The sequence below is a fragment of the Oryzias latipes genome, chromosome 4 (genome assembly GCF_002234675.1).
Source record: "Oryzias latipes chromosome 4, ASM223467v1".
In the NCBI taxonomy this organism is placed as follows: domain Eukaryota; kingdom Metazoa; phylum Chordata; class Actinopteri; order Beloniformes; family Adrianichthyidae; genus Oryzias; species Oryzias latipes.
In genome coordinates this window covers 17,351,769-17,370,148 of record NC_019862.2, presented here as the reverse complement: position 1 = coordinate 17,370,148, position 18,380 = coordinate 17,351,769, and the positions used below count along the sequence as shown (strand labels likewise).

The following is an 18,380-nucleotide window of genomic DNA, read 5'->3' as shown; positions in this document are numbered from 1 at the left end:
CAAGTCAGTTGGTGTTTATTTCCCGCTTCCCTCGTAACCAATGGCAACAGAAAAGTTGGTGCTTTCTGACCAGCCAAAACCACAGGCTACGAGTGGAGACAGTTAAACACAACCTATTTTTGGAATTACGGTAAGAAAACAAATGTTCTAGTAAAGATTGGATCGGTGCAAATATTTAATATTTGACGCTTTTCAAACAATTGATCACAAGCTAGCTAAAAGCTAGCTAGCTAAATGCTGCTACTACTAACTTGACTGTCGCTGCTCAGGAGTGAATCCTTATCCTACACTTACAGAAAAGCTGTTGAAAGGCTTCATGCCTGGTCTCGTTCGCAACTTAGATGAGAAAGTTTATTTTTATTTTTTAGGTAGCTTTGTTTTTTTCTGTCTTATAACCTTTCAATCTGCTGTAATTTTTTTTACTCCAATGAATTGACAGTAGGTGTATGGAGTGTCATGTACGGTAAAAAAATTCTGTATGTGCAATATTTGACATTAAAGTTCGAAAAAGAAAAGAAAAATAATAACTTTAGCTAAAAAAATAATAATAATACAATTACTCTAAAAAAATACTTTAAAATTAAGTTAATTAATTTAAAATTACTGCTAATAATAACAAATTATTATTATCGGCAGTAATTTAAACAATGCATTGTTTAATATCAACTAGATGGCTTATTTTACTTTTTCAGCCTTCTAGCTGGCTTGTTAAAATGTAATAATAGAATTGTCACCCAAATGTGTCAGTCAGGTTTAGTGTAAAAAGTTTTAAAGAGTTTTATAAAAATTGTGCAGATGAAAAGGATGCTATGAGACACACAATGTTAATAGATAGATAGATAGATAGATAGATAGATAGATAGATAGATAGATAGATAGATAGATAGATAGATAGATAGATAGATAGATAGATAGATAGATAGATAGATAGATAGATAGATAGATAGATAGATAGATAGATAGATAGATAGATAGATGACTTTATTAATCCCACAATGGGGAAATTTCATTTATCTGTGGCAGCAACACGACATTCAGAAATAATCTATATAATATAACATCAATAAAGGACATCACAAATGACATTTATATTAAATAATTAAAAATATTACTAACATTATTATGAAAAATTATAATCAAAAATGAGATTCTAATTAAATAAAGAAATAAATATTAAATATTAAATAAAATACAGCTGCAAAAGTGTAAAAAACATGCGGTTTGCAAAACATGTAAACTGTAAAAAAAACATTACAATTTTTTTCAAAATGCAGAAATAACTAATGAAGTTCACACCAAAAACAAAGACAAACAACTGTTCGGGAATAAAAAACAATTTAAAATTGAAAAATAAATAAATAAATAAATATCACTATCAATAAATAAAAAATATTTTAACATAAGGAGCAGAGGAAAAAAGTTAGTCATTTATAACACAGTAACAAGTGTTTTGCATTCCATCTATTTGCAGTCAAATTTAATGGTACAGTAGGAATAATGGTGTTTATTATTTCTGTTTTATTCATTTACATTTTTTAGGGTCATAAATTAGACAGGATACATTGGTGCATTTTTGCAGACAATTTTGAGGAGGACAGCATTTATAATTGTCATCTTTTTTCATCCAAAAAGTTTGAAAGATGTCTTTTTTTAAATAAAAGAATAATTAATGGGTGTCTTAAGTCACCGTGAATTGGTCTCCAGTGAAATGGAATCACTACTAAAACAAAGTGAGTGCAATTCGTATATTCTCCACAAGATGGCACCACCTCCGTGATTATTCTTTTTTGAAAGACAGTCTGAAGTTTTTGTGCTAAATCACTTGGACATTAATCCAAGTGATCAAGTCATTGATAACATGTTTGCATTTTGTTTATCCACAGAATGTGTTTGTCTATAGACAAGAATGGCACCCAAGAAACAACGGAGGTCCAGAAGTGCTGCAAGGAGACAGGAGAAAAGTGAGATGTCATCTTCTTTGTTCATGTTTTTCTTGACATGACATTACATAGACCCGTACTGTGTCCATGTGTTTGGTAATTCTTTCAAGATTCTTTAAAATCAGATTAGCTTTTGTTTATTTTTTCACTGATTTCATCCTCTCATAGCTCAAACCCCTAGTTAGCAATTGATGGAAAGCAGATTTGTTTTGATGAACTTGCAGGCATTCTTTGAGACACCTACCTTAGTCTGACCCCCCACATACGCACACTTTTTTTTTCAAACATGTGCAGTGCTTTCATAATCTAAGAACATGGAATATTGCAAATGGTTCTTCGTTTGGTCGCTTACACAAAATATTTCCCAGGGGTCCGAATGCCGCAGGTGACTCACCTCTTTGTGAAATGAAGGGTGAGTTTCCACTACAATGATCTGGCGTGAGGCGTAAAGTGCTGTGAGTGGAAAATCTCGACACGCCCAGCTGGGAAGTGGTTCCTTAAGTTGAACATTCCCAGCATCCCCCTCAGCAACCTATACAGGTCATTTCCTAGAGCCGTGTTGAATTAACGCTGTTCTGGGCACAGCCTGGCCGGAAATATGGACAAGTACCGGTACAAAAAAGGACAAAGAAATCTTGTGATTTGGTGGTATCATGTGAGCTCCATTTCTGTAAAAACACAGGAATTCAGTTCAGCTGGACTTTGCTGATATGCTACTCACTGATATTGCCTTTCAGTCTAATATAGTTATGACATAACTCTCCAGCCTGCAGCAGCAACCATGGAACACAGGCATCGTTGGACTTATCATCATTATCAGTCATTGTTTTATCTGAATCATTGTTTTATCTTTCAGAAGTTTAGTTAAACTCCTGAAATCCTCCTTAACACACATTGTCCTGGATAATAGTAGTTGTGTTTTCCTCACAATAAATGCTCATCTCCCAAAGTTTCCCTTCTGATATTACAGATTGTTACAATTGTTTTTGCAATAGATGCAATCTTCATCAAACATTTTCAATGTATGATTCCTGTGCAGAAAAGGAATTTAAATCCGATTAAGATTCTGGAAAGGTTCCGCTATGTTGTTGAAGCTTTAAACAATTGACTTGTGTCCATTCAGATCCAGCTTCCACATATGACCTCCTGTGTCTTTCATTCTTCTACCATGCAGGCCAGCCTCATTGCATCTATCCTCTGGCCCTGACGTCAGCCACGCAGGAGCTTTTTGAGTGTCGTGCTGATGAGGATGTCACCAGGGACCGCCCTTATAAGCTGCTAAGAAAACACGCCATCATACAGGACATAAAGACCCGAGCTGCGGTGTCTGATTTCAGCCCTGTGGAGCAGATCCTGCTGGTATGGAGAGGTGGTGGGAAGTTCAATTGTTCTGCAGATGAAGGAAACAAAAACACGCTATGATGACACGCAGAGTGAGAGGCCGTTCTCCTTCTGTCTGTGGTGTTTGATACAAGCCAGTCGATTTCTGACTCCTGTTTTTAAAAGTTTGAACATCAAAGGTCTGACTTTCAGAGCCCGTATTTCATGTCTGAAATCATCACCAACAACTATCTCCTTTAAACGACTACTTTTTCATGCAGTCTATAATTAACCTTTTGCACATTATACTGCAAAAATGAATGCTGTAATTCTGTCTGGCAGGACTATGCAGAGGAAGAGATTCTGCTGGTTTTTGACAACGACTCCGCTTTTGGTCAAAGCTTCTACTTGGATTTGACACCAGAGGCCAAGCACAGATTAACCAAAGTCAGTAGACACTGGTAATAGGGATTCTGCTAGCTATAGGTCTGTATTTTTATGCAGTCTTTGTCAAAGTCTTTGTTTTATTCTTCCAATCTTTTTTCGATGCTTTACCATTTTGCTCCAATCAAAAACATTTTGAGGACCGCTTGTGACAACTCCAGGGATTCACGTTGAACTCTGTCTGTCCTGCAGCTTCACGATTCTGAGCTGTTTGAGGATGAAATGAGAAAAACTCCAGAACCAAAGAATTCCACATCTTTCATCACCGAAAAGGAAATAGAGCAGGAATCCGTAAAGGAAAGAGAAAAGGTGTTGCTCCATTCAAACAAAGACCTGTTAAACACGTGAAAAGGGTTTCCTCTCCATAACACGTGTGCGCAGGCTGAGCATCAACGATTTCGGTTCTTTGTCTTCACAGCTGAGGCTGAAATTCTCAAGACTGCAGGTGGAGTTGGGGACCCCAGTCTCTTTGTCTGACTACAACGTTGCAGATTCAAAGCATAACTATGTGGAGTTTCCCTCCTACCAAGACAACAGATCCTTCATCAAGGTGATGCAGAGGGACTGTGGGATACAGGCAGTTTCCAGATTGCAAAGCGATGCCACTCAAACAGCATGGTAAAAAAAAAAAAAAACAATTCGAAAAAAATCTTTGTGCAGAGTCAGACATTTTTGTCAGCTCAGGGTAGCTAACGTATCTTTTTTTTCTGTTTTTGCAGGAAGCCTAAGAAGAACGACTTTACTCAGTACAGTCCTCAAGAATTCAGCCAGGAGGAAAAAGAAGCCATCATTCAGAGCGAGAGTCTGAAGAACTTTTCCAAGTCAGTGATCCCCAGGTAAAACTTCTGTATATCCACTGAATTTCTTCTTTAGGATTTTTTTTTTATTGTGGTAACAAGCTGAGACACAACATTCAACCAAAAAAGCACCAAAACCACAAAAGAAACGTGTCTGCTAGTGCAGCTAAAGGAGCGTTGTTATGTTCTCAAAGCAGACTGTGAAGTACTATAGGCAGTTTAGAAGTAAAAGAGCAGTCCAGTACATTTTAGCTTTTATTGCTGTGAGAAAGTGTGAGATCATTACGAGAAACTGCTCTATGATCTCACACTCTCCAAAGTCGTGTTTAGTGTGCTTGGTTTTGAGGTAAGAAGTGAATAATCAACAAGAACTCAGGGAGGGAGAAGTGTTCTGCTTTGCATCACTAACTTTTATTTGTGGTTTGATTGTTTTTTTTTCTGTAGGGTGTTGTGTGCCCTTCAACAGCAGGAGATTGGAGACGTGTTTGTTGATGATTTTGAGGCTCTGGGGACAGCAGCCGATGCTGGCGACCTCCCAGGACAGACGTCTGACCTGCTGGTTTTTCACAAGGGCTTCACAGACAAAATGCACACCAAAGACAGGAAAATCAGCTGCGTGAACTGGCATCCAACCATCCCTGGTGAATCATGACCTTTCAGACCTTTCAGTCCAGAGACATACATTCTGTAATATTTCTTAAGTGAAAAACGTGTTGGTTGCATCAGGATTGAACCCAACAGAACACATCATTGTGCTGATTATATTTACTCCAGCTTGAAACCTTGTGTCTCTTGATGCGACAGGTGTGATAGCTGTGGCTTTGACAACGAAAAAGGGGGAAGAGTTGATCGACTCTGCCGTGTTTGGCTCCCGACCTTCTTACATTGTCGTCTACAGCTTCTCCTTCCCCACTAATTCCCAGGTGAGATGAGAGCAAAAAGCTGCATGAAAGCAGAGACGCCTCACTGCCTCTCCTCCCACCTTCATCCGATCCATGCTTTCTCAGCAAGCGTCGTGAAAGATATGCTCATCTCGTTGCAGATCGAGCTCCACGAAGGAAAATTTGAGTGACCCTATTGATTAAACCCGAGCACCCAATCAATAAACAGAAAGAAGGAGAGAAAGAGACCATCCGTTTAGTGTTTGTAAGGGCAGGGAACAAAGGGTGGACCAGTTTCTTTTATCTCTCTGTGACGTTTTTTATCCATTAACATTTCTTAAAAACAGTACTCACATCTCACTTTATGAGGCTAAAATACTTATTTTAGGTGTACATTGATGGCAGCTCTGTTCTTCTTGGTCGACCTTCTCACTTCCTGCTGCCTGTTTTTAGTTTATACACTCCTTGTGGGGTGGGGTCTGCCATCCTCTCCATGTACTGAAACACACATGGGAGCAGAGGGAGATAAATGGTAAATGGCGTATTCTTATAAAGCGCTTTTCTACCTTCCTCGAAGGCCCAAGGCGCTTTACAGTCACAGTCCCGTTCCCCCATTCACACACACATTCACACACTGATGGCGGCTCCGCTGCCGGGCGCTGGCGCCAACCTTTCACCAGAAGCAAGATGTGGTTCGGTGCCTTGCCCAGGGACACTTCCACACATGGGCGGGAATCGAGCCAGCAATATTCCAATCAGAGGTTGACCGCCCTACCGCTGCACCACAGCCGCCCCAATATTTATAAGCCAGCTGTAATTTTGAGCCTGAGCTTGAGTTGCTTTTCACTTTTAGGTGAAATGGTTTTACAGTGTCTCCAGTTACACATTGCTGTACTTTAAAGTTATCTATATTTGGTTAAACCTCCATTAAAAAAAAAACAGGCTTGTACACAACATTTGTAACGAATACAAAATAAATACAGAATATTTGGGGGGTTTTCAGCAGCAAATGGTAAATGGCATTTACTTTTATCACGCTTTCCTACCTTACTTGAAAGCCCAAAGCTCTTTACAGTCACAGTCCCATTCCCCCATTCACACACACACATTCACACTCTGCTGCTGAACACTGGCACCAACCTATGACCACCAGGAGTGATGTGGGGTTCTGTGTCTTTGACACAAGGCGGGAACCAAACTTGCAGTTTACCCATCAAAGGTTGACTGCTGTATCTCTGCACCACGGCCACCCTCTATGAAGTTTACTTTATTATGTCATCTTCCACAAAGAAAAAAACAACCAATAAAAACTTTCATGGGAACATTTCAGTCCATAAAAGATAAACTGCATCCACTGCAATCAAAGATCAAAACAAACAAACAAAAACTGACGAGTTCTTGATAATCTTGTTAAATTCAAGGTTTTATCATGTCATGCTACATTCATAGTGGGGATGTGATGTGTGCTTTAGAACGCACTAAAAACACATTCTTGAATGTGCATTTATCCTATGTGGTTCTATGTGGTCTATGTGGTTGAATTAAGGGGGGACGTCATCCATTTGTCACTACCAAGTCAGAGGCCCTGATTGGTCAAAATTTGACCTGGTTCAAAGATTCAAAGAGTCCCAAAACAATCATATAAACCTACATAGTTACATGCGAAAGCGAGAGTTTTGAAGCCTAAAACGCACTTTTACACCTGTTTTCATGAACTTTTCATTGAACATTGAAAGCAGTCACTTGAACCCACTTTCCGAGGGCGGTGTGATCGTTGTTGTACTCCGAAGCAGCACAGCAGACACACCCTTCTCCAGACTGTAGCTCCACCTGTGGCCAGCTTAGCTCACCATAGTTAAACCTTTTATGGAAGAAAATCACAATAAAGTTAGTTATAAATGTAGTTTGTTCAAATTAAATAAAAAAAATATTTATGATAGAAGTTTAATATTTTCTATGTGATTTTCCTGTTTTTTTCTTTTCTTTTGGTAGTTGCTGCTGAGAAGCCCTGGGGACATTTTATGCTTCGAGTTCTGCCCCTCAAATCCAAATGTCATTGCTGGTGGCTGCATAAACGGACAGGTGAGAACGTCAAAGTCCACTGCATCTCCTGGTTTTTGTTTTTGGCAGTCAACCCTGTTACTTTTATCATGCTTTTTCGATTGTCGTTTTTTTTCCTTTCACATTTCTTCCCCTGCATTCAAACAACATTCCGAATATTTCTCAGGTGGCTCAAATATTTCTTTGGTGTCACTGGTTTGTTAAACTGCTGTTGTCTCAGGTTGTGCTGTGGGACATCTCGGCTTACGTCACGTGCTTACAGGGTACCCAGCCCAGCGGGACACATTCCTCAGACAATAAAGACACATTTGTAAGTATCCATATCTAGTTTCCTATGTTGGAAAAATCCTGCAAAGGTAAATGATATTTTAAATCTGTTTTTTATTTTTATTTTTTTGCATTTCTAATACTTTACTTTTACTCAACTGACATCCAGTGATGTCAGTTGAGTAAAGCTAAATATTATTCAAACACCTCAGTGTCAAGAATGTCAAAACAGCTTCAGAGGTGTTGTGTAACCCAGTTGGATGATGATATGGTTCCTTCTGGGTTCTCATCTTCACTCTTTCATTAGAAGAGAATGTAGTTACTCAATGATGCTTTTCCAGCCCGTCACAACTTGATCCACACATGTGCAAAATGCTTTTTTAAAGTACACATTTTTACCCATTTGGGCTCCACATCTGGGATAACTCTAAAGCAAACAAATGATTGAGTAAGGTAACGTCCCTGTTTGAACTCCCAACCCTAAAAGTGTCTTATCATCTGTTGACACTTTCCACCCGACCACTGTCTTTAAACAGACAGGTACAGTGCGCCTCTATTATGCAGCCTGCGTTTGCTTTGTGCGTTTTTTTTTATTGCCTCCACAGTGGAGCAGCTGTCTCCATCTTTCTCCTGGCGTTCTTATTCTCCTTTTCTGCTTCGCCCCCGCCCTCTACGCCCTCAGTCATTTGTTCTTGTTTGCTCTTAATTCCCCAGAGTCAACAGCAACAGCTCCCATTTGCCAGCTGTTACACAAGTCCCCTTCCCACCACCACCATGGCTTGTTCTTGATAAATCAGTTGTGTGTGTGAAGAGTGGTACTGTTATGTGGACAAGCTTTGTTTTAGATGTAGATTCATGTTAGGTCTGTGCTCCACATCCACCTGTTACTGTTTTACCAGACAAATAGACTAAATGTATCAACTGTGACATTTTAAAACATCTGTGGTAAAAAGTTTGACTTGTTGGAAGTGGTAATTTGAGATCACTCTTTTGGATTTATGTCTTTGAGATCTTGTTTTTTTCATCTTCTGAATGATGAAGATGACTTAATTATGAAAGCGTATGTATTGAAACCGTACAAAATTAACCTTTTGTGGTTACATTCCTTCCAGAACTTTGATGAGAAGAAAGCGGGGACTCCCACTGTGGACTTCTCCGCCATGTCTGATATAAAAGCCACCCACAAAGCCAGGATCACTGATATCCATTGGCTGCTGCCATCAGTTCAGGTAAATTAACCCGAAAAGCTAAGAGCCTAACAGTATTGATCTGCCCAATTTCCATTATTTGAAGTCTAAGCTTATTTTATAGCAATCAAAAGTGCTATTTTTGTACCGAAATGTTAAATACTTTTCTCCACAAATTTATTAATTTGTCCAAATGTTTACCCTCAAAAAGGAACCCCTTTGCGAAATAATGAACACTTAGGACGACAAGTTAAAAGTGGAAAGTCTTACCATCAATAAAAACTGTCAATACTTTTGCAAATAGAAAAGTTACAGTTGTTCATACTTTAAAAAGTTTCTTTATAATATTGTTATTCCCAATAAAAAATGTCCTGATTTATTACTGCACTAATTTCCACTTAAAGTACAATACTTGAACTCAAGTGTTTGCTGTATTATTGAAAAAGAATAGAAATAACAAACAACACTTGCAGTTATAGAGGCATGAATGACATCCATTGGTCATACTCTGATTTAATACATTTTATTAGGAGAGTAATTTTATTTTATGATTGGTCTCTCATCTTCATATATCTTTAGATCTGCTTTTGTTCATCCTGAGAAAAGAAAAGCCACTAAATTACTAATGTCAAGCTTTAGCATCACTAAATGTCAGGTGTGTTGAGTTGATCCACTTTTTTCTCTGGTAAGGTAAGTTCAGCAGGTGTGCCTGTGGAGAACACATCCAACATTTCTGTTCAGATCGTCACCTGTGGCCTTGATGGGTATGTACTGAACAAATTCTGGATTGGTATCGTTACTAGTTCAGAACGGACTGTTTTTCACAAACATACCGGGTAAAAGTATGATGTTTGGAGAGCAGGAGCAGACAGCGTTGCTCTGTCAACCCTTTCTTGGTGGCAGATGCAGCCTATTGTTTCAGATTTAAACATGAGTACCGGGTGCTGTTAATCAAACCCACCTTTCCCACCCAAATGACACACTTTGTTTTACCATTAAATCCAAAAGTAAAACCTAAATTTGGGTTGTTGTTTTCTTCTTTTTCTTCTTTACACTTTATGATGACTTTGTAATAATTCACAATAAAGCCATTGTGAATTCTGTATGAATGAAAATAATTCAGATGAGTTCAGAACCGATGATACATTATAGTAAAAATGCAGAATAGGACTTTCTTAAGTGTTTCTGTTTGAAGGCATGTTTGACTAAATACTGTGTATGTTTTACTCCCGCTTCAAAGCACCATTATGTTTTGGGACTTGAGAGTGCCAACAGTTCCAGAGCAGCCACTGGCAGCTACGAAGCAGGAAGTGGACCAGAGGACCACAGGGACAAGCTGGAGTGTCCCTCAACCCTTCAAACACCTGAGGTCCACATGGAAACCTCTGTTCAAGGTCTATTCACTATTTTTGTCAGGCTTCCATCAGTAAAGCAAGTTAGCTGTTAATGTGATTCATGCAATTACATTTTTAAAGTGATAACAGCATTACTCTAAACATTTTGAAGAAAAACAAATATTTTTCAGATGTTAAAATTGATATGGAGTAATGTTAACACTGCAAAAACGGAATCCTGAAGTAAACAGACCCTTTTTTTCTGTCTTGCAAGAAAAATAATCTTATTAAGTAAATTTTTCAATAGTAAAATAATCTTAGTTTGACAAAACATGTCTTAGTGACTAGACATTTTTTTCTTAAAAGAAGAATATTTGTTCATTCAAAGAAAATTCTTCAAATATTTTGAATTTTGGATATATTTCTAGTCATGTTTATTTGTTGACCCTCCTTCTCCTTCTGCTGAAGATGGATTTCAGTGATGAACATGTTCCTGTGAAGTTTAGCATGGATCTGTGCACCTGCCACAGGAACACAGGTGGGAACTCACGGCGGCATGTGGGGCATCTTGACTTGTGATCATGACATGGGGACTGTCTGTTGAAGATTAACGTTACTATCTGATCTATGTGACAGCTTTGTGTGAGTTGCTATCCTTTTATTTGTTATTTTTTAATAAATGGCAGGTTTGGATTCTTGACATTTTGTTTTGCATTGTCAAGCACAGTGATCAGCGGTGCAGAGCTCATTCAGGCCCCCTGTTCCCGTCTTTGGTCTTTGGTTTCAAACAACCCCATCTGAGTAATACCGTACTTCCAAAACAAGGCCTTCATAGTTGCGGAGCTCAGAGCTAGCCGACTGTCAGCTGTTTGCAATATGCTGCTCGGACTTTTGGAGAAGGAGAGGATGACCATGTGTGACCTGGCTGCTCACAAAGAGGCCTGTCTTTGTCCGGCGTCTGTATACAAAGCTCTGGTGGCTGGATGTTTATAGAATTAACCACAGTCCCTTATTAGGGTTTTAATAAAAAATCCCTTTTGGTTCATATTTTGGTCTGATGTCTGACTCATATTGAATGTGTTTAGCATTTTGCTTGTCAGATCAGATGCTGCTGTCATTTCATCTTCACTTTACATAATTACCCACATCAGGACCGTTGAAATTAGGGGACAGTTTAGCGTCATCACACCGTGCTAAAAAGAGATCTTTGTGGATGCGGCTGGGCATCATCTGGGCCGTGCCGTCACGCACATCTTAAGTGGAACAAAGTGGATTCAGAAGATGTGTGATTGGGTTATCTGATCTGACCTTCAGGAGTTGCTAGATGAAGGACCGCGAAGAGACAAAGACGCACTGTCCCTGACAGACAGTCGAGCTTTTGTCATGGAAACGATTCTACCTGCCCAGGTTATCTAAGCACCTTCATCCTTTACGCCTTGTCCGTCTTGTCTCCATTACTCTCACTACTTTCTTTTTTTTTTTACATTCTCCTTTTTATTCCCCCTCTGGCTGCTTTATCATTTCCTCTTCCCTCCCTTTGCTTCCATTTTGTCTAAGGTTACAGTACGGACTGAATCAGTGTCACTGTTTCCTTACTTTAACCCTTTATTTTGGCAGGAGCAAGTTCTCCCGGTTTCCTTACTTTGACATGTTTCAAAGATAATTATATTGTGAAAATGCTAAAAATGGGTAAAATCAGGGCTCTTCAGGCAAAAAGAGGAAAAAAACATTTTCGGGGTAAAAAATCGCATAATTTGAAGATATAATCAGCTCAGAATGTTTTCAGTCAAACTGCTGTAATTGTAACTTTTTTATTTGTTCACAAATTATTGTTCTGTTGAGGGCAACCATTAAAAAATCAAACTAATTGTGTAGCAGTATAACCAGATGTTTCATCCAGCAGAAATCAAAAACGTTTTTGTTTTGTTTCCTCCATTTGAACTTTTGCTGCAGAATTCTGGATCATTCAAAGACTTTCAACAAAACCATTTTGGACGTAGGATTCTTTCACTTCAGCCTTGAAATAACAAACTGCGTGAGATGTTTTTTCTGCATCACTCCAACACAGGATGTTCCTGATTTTGGCAGTAATGCATCGGTGAAAGACGTCAGCTGTGGACCTGCAATTTATTTTTCAAGTAAAAAAGGATTTGTCTGTCCAAACACGATTTCTCTTCAATCCTGTCAACAGCAAAGGAGCTTTCAGAGAACCAGCCAGACTACAGTCAGCTCAGAATACCTCCAGCCAATGAAATGAGGGTTTTGGAAGATGTGAACACAAGGTTCTACGCAGGAACTGAGGTTTTGTAAAGGATTTTACTTGATAAAGAAATACTGTTGTCAGTTCATTGGTCAATAACCCTGACCCGTCACCCGAGAAGGAGGAGCAGGGTTATTTTACGGTTTCGTGCTCTGGTTTTAATACCATATTTGCATTTTTACTGGCAGGATGGGGAGATCATTTACATTGACTGGAAAGTGGGAAAGGATGAGTCTGGGCAGCAGTTCAGTGAGTGCTTTTTCTCTGTCATTGTTAACAGAAGTAGTATAATATTTTTTATCTGGTAACAGTTTCTAGTTTTCCATCTTAGGATGTTTGGATTGCAGTTTGCGTCAGACGTTTTTGTGAAATCTTTAGGCTCTTCCTTGACCACAGGAGAGCTTCTGATGTCTCTTGAGATGAATGCTGGGAAAGCGGTGTCTTGTTTCTCACAGGTCCAAAGCCGCTCGTCTGCGTGAGAGCTCATCTGATGATGGTGAACACAGTGCAGAGATCCCCCTTTTTCCAGGACATTATTTTGACATCAGGACCCTTGCACTTTGCTATCTGGAAAGAGGGCGTTACGGTAACAAATATGAAAGGATGTTTACATTTTTCAATTGATTTAAGATGTATTGTTCATTCAAAACAGATGCAGTTTGAATGTCAAAAAAGAGAGAAAGCTTTATATCTAGAAAGGTTGAAGTTAGACTTTTCTTTAAGAAACAAACCAAGCTGACAGATAAATGTTGCACATTCAAGAACGCTCACATCATGGATTCTTGAATACGCTTTTAGCATTATGGTGTTCACACTTGACTGTCACTCCCCAACAATTGCGTATGTATCAACAGTTGGAAGAGGCTTGGTGCGAAATGTTGAAGTGAAATGGTTTGTACTTCTGTGAATTAAAAAGGACGTTATCCATACGTCACTTCTTAAACCGAGTCCCTGATTGGTCAAAGTTCAACTAGTTTAACTCTCAACGTGCGTTCAATGACCGAGTGTTTTGTACATAAAGCCAAAAAAAGGACTTAAAAATGTGCGTGGCAACGTGTAGGCAGGTGGGTAAGCCCAAAGCGTACATATAAGCGCACATACATAGACTTCTCATTGAAAATGCTTGAATGTCCATTGGTGAAGGCAGTGTGAACATTACATAATAGATTCAAACTTGCTTCATGCTGCAACAGGAAGGCCCCCTGGTCAAGTCTCAGTGGAGCGGGGATGAAATCACCATGGGATGTTGGTCCTTGTCACGGCCCGCTGTGTTCTTCATCGGGAAAGCCAACGGCTGCTTGGAAGTGTGGAACCTGCTAGAAAACGGCGTCAAACCTGTGCATGTCCAGATGCATATCACCAGCTCCAGGATCACCTGCCTCAAACCCTGGGCTATGTCCTGTGAGTTTCCATCCTCTCAGTACTGCATACATGCTTTCTTCAGTTGGAAGGCATGACTCCAGTTTTTAATATAAAGCAAAGTGAATATGCATGATTTCATGGTAACAGGTGCACAAATATTAGAGATGTTACATAGTTTTTCACAGGTTTTGCTTAAGGGATAGCAGTAAGCTTAAACTGTTGGTAGACTACAGACAGTCCTAACAGGATGAATAACCTCTGACACTCGCTATAGAATTCTTCATGGTGAAAAATGAAGCCTGAACTGGACTTTAGGTCCCTCCAAAAGTTTGGAGCTCTGTTTACTCTAGCCTATCAAATAACCATACCCCAAATATGTGCCCACACAGTCGTCATGAACAGGAAAAAAGCATTGTTTATTAAATTGAGCCTTGAAACTACACTGTACTTGCCTTTATCAATGGATGGCTGCACAGTAGCATGGTGGTTAGCACTCTCGCCTCACAGGGAGAGGTTCCTGGTTCAACACCAGCTGGGTCCTTTCTGTGAGAAGTTTGCATCTTCTCCTCGTGCATGCATAGGCTTTCTCCACAGTCCAAATGCATGCTTCATCAAATTGGACACTTGGTAGAGACCCCCTGACATTTCAGCATTAACTGTGGTGCACTGAAGGCTGCGCTTTCAGCGTCCTCTTTGTACAGACCCACGTTTCTAGTTATGGTTTCTAACCATGAGCCCCATGATATTTAATTGCTTTGTACCCTCTAGTAAGGAAGCATTTCCTCGCCGTGACAAATGACCTTGGAAGTCTCCGCATCTTTGAGATTTTAAGGACACTCTACCATCCTTCCAAGAATGAGGTAAGACGACCCAAATATTCACTCATTCGCACCAGACTTGTTCAGTCCTAACAGGGGTTTGGCTCTTTGACATGCAGGAAAAATGAGTCTTAGTTTATTTGCAAATGCCAGTTTTAATTTTCCTTTCCACCACCTTAAAGAGGGCTTCCCACCTTGAGCTTTGAAGTCCACACGGACGTTCCTGGGCATTGGTTTTAGAGCCAAAATTTAAATGTACAGAGCTGTAGCAGCAACTATCACAACATTTATCATTACAAGTCATAGATCCATGAGGTTTTATGTCATAGCAACATGAAAAACTGTCATCAATGACAAAATCACAAAGAACCAATATTCTCCTTTATTTTTTTGCAGCTCTCACGCATGGAAAAATACTTTGAAATGGAGACAGACTATTTGAGGTTTTGGCAAGATAAGGAAAAACTCTGGTCCAAAGAGAAGAAGGTGGCAGAGAAACCAGAACAGAAAAACGTGGTAAGCAGCAGTTATTATTGTTGAGCTAAAAACTCTCCCTGCGGTCCACAGACGATGTGAAAACAGACAATAAAAAAAAGAGATACATGAGACCAAAAGCATGAGTTACAGCCAGGATTCTGCACTCCATCACTACGTCAGTCTCAGTCTCTGATCAGAAGAAAAGAGATTTTATATATGTGGCTAATGATATCAACGTTTCCTTGTTGGAAATTTAGTTTTTTTGACCAGAAGTAAGACAATTTTGCAAGTGTGCTCAGCAAAAAAAGAGAATACTTAATGTAGCTTTTAAAAAAGAGGTTTTGAGCTTCCATGTCATTTAGGGAGACCCTCGTTTTAGAACATTCCAAGCAGCCCTCTGCTGCCCACCTCTGTAGACATGCTCATTTTATTTTCCAGCAGGGCCTGGTTCTTACCAACATTGCCAAAAATCCCACTTCCGTGTTTATAGACTGTAGTATCCCTCCAAGTGACCCTTCTGAGCTAAAGTCCACAGAGTATGGAGTATGTTGTTTGAAGAAGCGTAAGCAGATCAGCTTCATACCAGACTGCATTTCTGCAGCAATTCATGAAGATAAAAGTCCACTTTTAAGAAGAGCAACATTTCTGCTACTTCCTTTTCGATGGTCTTAAACAACATTTGAATATCTGAGACACTAAATTTAATTTTTTGGTGTACATTTGAATAATTAGAATAAACAGAAAAAAACACATTTACCAGTCTTTCATATGGTACCTTGAAGTGTAAATCAAATAAAAAAACAACTTCATGCAAAAAACATATTAACATCAAGTCAATTAAAAAAGCAAAACAATAAATACTAAACAACATTACATTTTAGAAAGCAAAACAACATTATTGAAACCAAAATGTTATTTTTAAAAAACAAAAACAAATTCCAGAAAAATTAAATATAATAAAATGACGTGTTTTAGAAAACATAAATAATTTCAAGAATTCAAATGAATTGTTAAAAAGAATCAAACTAAATAAGAAACCAGAAAAGGTAGTTATTATGGGCATCACTGATTGGATGAGGACTTTTGTTCCCCCTTTTTCAACTGGAAGTTATTAAGCGTCGTTTATGTTCCGACAGATATTCCTTTAAACTTGTGGCCACATAAACTGCAAAAGTTTGGTGATTGCTCAACCAACTCTTTGCCACTGTTCAGGCAAAACATCCTTCTGCTTTCCCTCTTCTTCAAAGTGAAGACATTACTGTAACAGGACATATTTGAAGACCTTCGTGTGGTAAAGTATTTTTCTGTAGCTCCATGGTTGTAGTTGTTTCTCATGGGATTTTTCTGCACAGGAACCCAGCAGATCAATTAAATCCGTGTCCACCGCTGAAGAACAGGAGCTGAAAAAGTACAATGACTTCAAGATGTTTGAGGAAAGCATCCTAAAGGAAATGGGGCTGTGGCCATCTGCTGGCTCAAAGAATACCAGTAATCCCATTCACAAAATGGATTAATTGTCCATCAAGTATAGTATTTTTGTTCTCAAATTTATTATTATTCTTTGCATTGAAAAGATACTGAAATTTCTGACATTTAAACCTCCGTTAACTGTCTTTTCTTGCATAAACTAATCAACAGTTAGAATATTTCTGTTTCGTTTTTTTGCCTGAAATGTTGTGAGTGAATAAGATTCTATTTAGAGAAGTTCAGTTTTTCCCCTAGAAGTTTTTAATTTTCTGCAATTTCTAGATGTAATATTATAAAAATGTTGTTTCATTAGATAAATTATTGATAAATGGTTTCATAGCCACGCCTTGCGAGGATTTTCTCACTGTTGATGGGGTTTCTAATAAACAAAACCTGGTTTAACCAAAAAAATGACAATCTCCAATGTTTTTCCTTGAAGCACAGGAAGCCACCATGCCAAACATACCAAGTTAAGTTAACTAGAGCTAAACTTTCAGCATGTTCACGTCAAACACCAAAACTTTTTTGTGCATGACTAGCTAGTATGTAAAAAAAATGAGTTGCTTACAATTTTGCTGAAATCTGACCACTAAGGTGAATTAAGGTTGTAAACGTGTTTACTTCTGATGTAATGCTACAAACACACCAGGCAGTCAAGAATGCCCGGTGTGAATGAGGATTATTGAAAGAGCATTTAGTTTAGGGTGTTCACTCTGGACTCACTCTACCCAACACCAACACATGCACTCATGTAGTCACAGTTGGAAGAGGCTTAGTGCGAAGTGTTGAACCGGTGTACATCTCACAAATCTTTCTCCAGGCCTTTTCTTTCAAAGCTCTAGTCTGATACAAGAAAGACTTGGTGTCATATCATTCTGACAAGGTTCAAACTTTAATTATTAGTTTCTCCTCAATGATCAATTTTGAAAACGGTTGTCATTTCATGAATTGAGAAGGACGCTACCCATTCGTCACTACCAAGTGAGGAGTCCCTGATTGGTCAAAGTTCAACTGGTTTGACTTTGGCCGCATGTTTTATGTGTAGAGCCCAAAAGCTGACTTAAAAACATGAATGTGAGAGCTTTGAAGGCTTTGACATTTCATGCTAAGCCACATGTAGTTACATGCACTATTATCAGATGGCGACGGTCCAGTGTGAACACCACATGCTAAAAGCTGCTTGACAGCAGGTTCTTAAGAACACAGTACCGGTACATGCCTGGTGTGAACATAGCTGTAGCACAACTGCTTCCATGACACTTTAGATTCAAAAAATTGGTCATGAAGGACATCACATTTGATTACAATAAAAAATAAGGTTCAAGTTCATCCCTGTTTAAGTAATAAACCAAAAACTGAATTAATTATGGCTTTAAATATATTTTAAATACATTTTCTTTATTTAAATGCATTTTCCCTCTTTCTTTTCATAATACTTGCAGCTAAAGTGACTGTTGTTGCAGTTTTCGGTTTCTATTAGTTTCACTTCTTCATGGGATCAAAAATGCATCACAGAAAACCTCTAATCGGGCGCTGACAGTGGGTATCCTTCCCCAACAGAAGCTGTAGAGAGGCGAGGTGGGAGGGGTGCAGGTCAGCTACTGCATAATGTAGGGGCAGCTGTCTATTGCCAGGTTTTCACACTGTGTCCATGGAGCCTCCAGAGGAAAAGGAGCGGGCAGAGGGAATAGATGAACAACACAAACCCAAATGGAAATCAGAGGAGCTGGAGGGGAGCTGGGGTCGACTTCACTCTGGCCATGAC

General features: G+C 39.0%; 1 protein-coding gene and 1 long non-coding RNA gene across 3 annotated transcripts; both read left to right on the top strand.

Moving 5' to 3' along the window:
- The first annotated feature begins 19 nt into the window (after positions 1-19).
- wdr63 (WD repeat domain 63) lies at positions 20-17,026 on the top strand. 2 transcript variants are annotated; one of them, XM_023954340.1, is made up of 22 exons: positions 20-130; positions 1,884-1,961; positions 3,115-3,299; positions 3,603-3,707; positions 3,897-4,013; positions 4,123-4,322; positions 4,424-4,540; positions 4,946-5,142; positions 5,306-5,424; positions 7,375-7,464; positions 7,664-7,753; positions 8,823-8,939; positions 9,588-9,661; positions 10,138-10,291; positions 10,700-10,769; positions 12,423-12,532; positions 12,680-12,740; positions 12,947-13,077; positions 13,685-13,892; positions 14,622-14,713; positions 15,068-15,187; positions 16,501-17,026. In XM_023954340.1, the coding sequence occupies exons 2-22, from the start codon at positions 1,907-1,909 to the stop codon at positions 16,660-16,662; spliced, it is 2,574 nt and encodes an 857-aa protein (XP_023810108.1). In that variant the 5' UTR covers positions 20-130; positions 1,884-1,906; the 3' UTR covers positions 16,663-17,026. The 2 variants fall into 2 exon arrangements, with proteins under 2 accessions (XP_023810108.1, XP_023810109.1); XM_023954341.1 differs by lacking the exons at positions 20-130; positions 1,884-1,961; positions 3,115-3,299 and having other exon boundaries at positions 3,638-3,746.
- On the top strand, positions 10,776-11,278 carry LOC110014953. Its single transcript, XR_002289988.1, has 2 exons — positions 10,776-10,873; positions 10,959-11,278. It is a non-coding gene; the product is annotated as an uncharacterized LOC110014953 (long non-coding RNA).
- Positions 17,027-18,380: the final 1,354 nt, after the last annotated feature.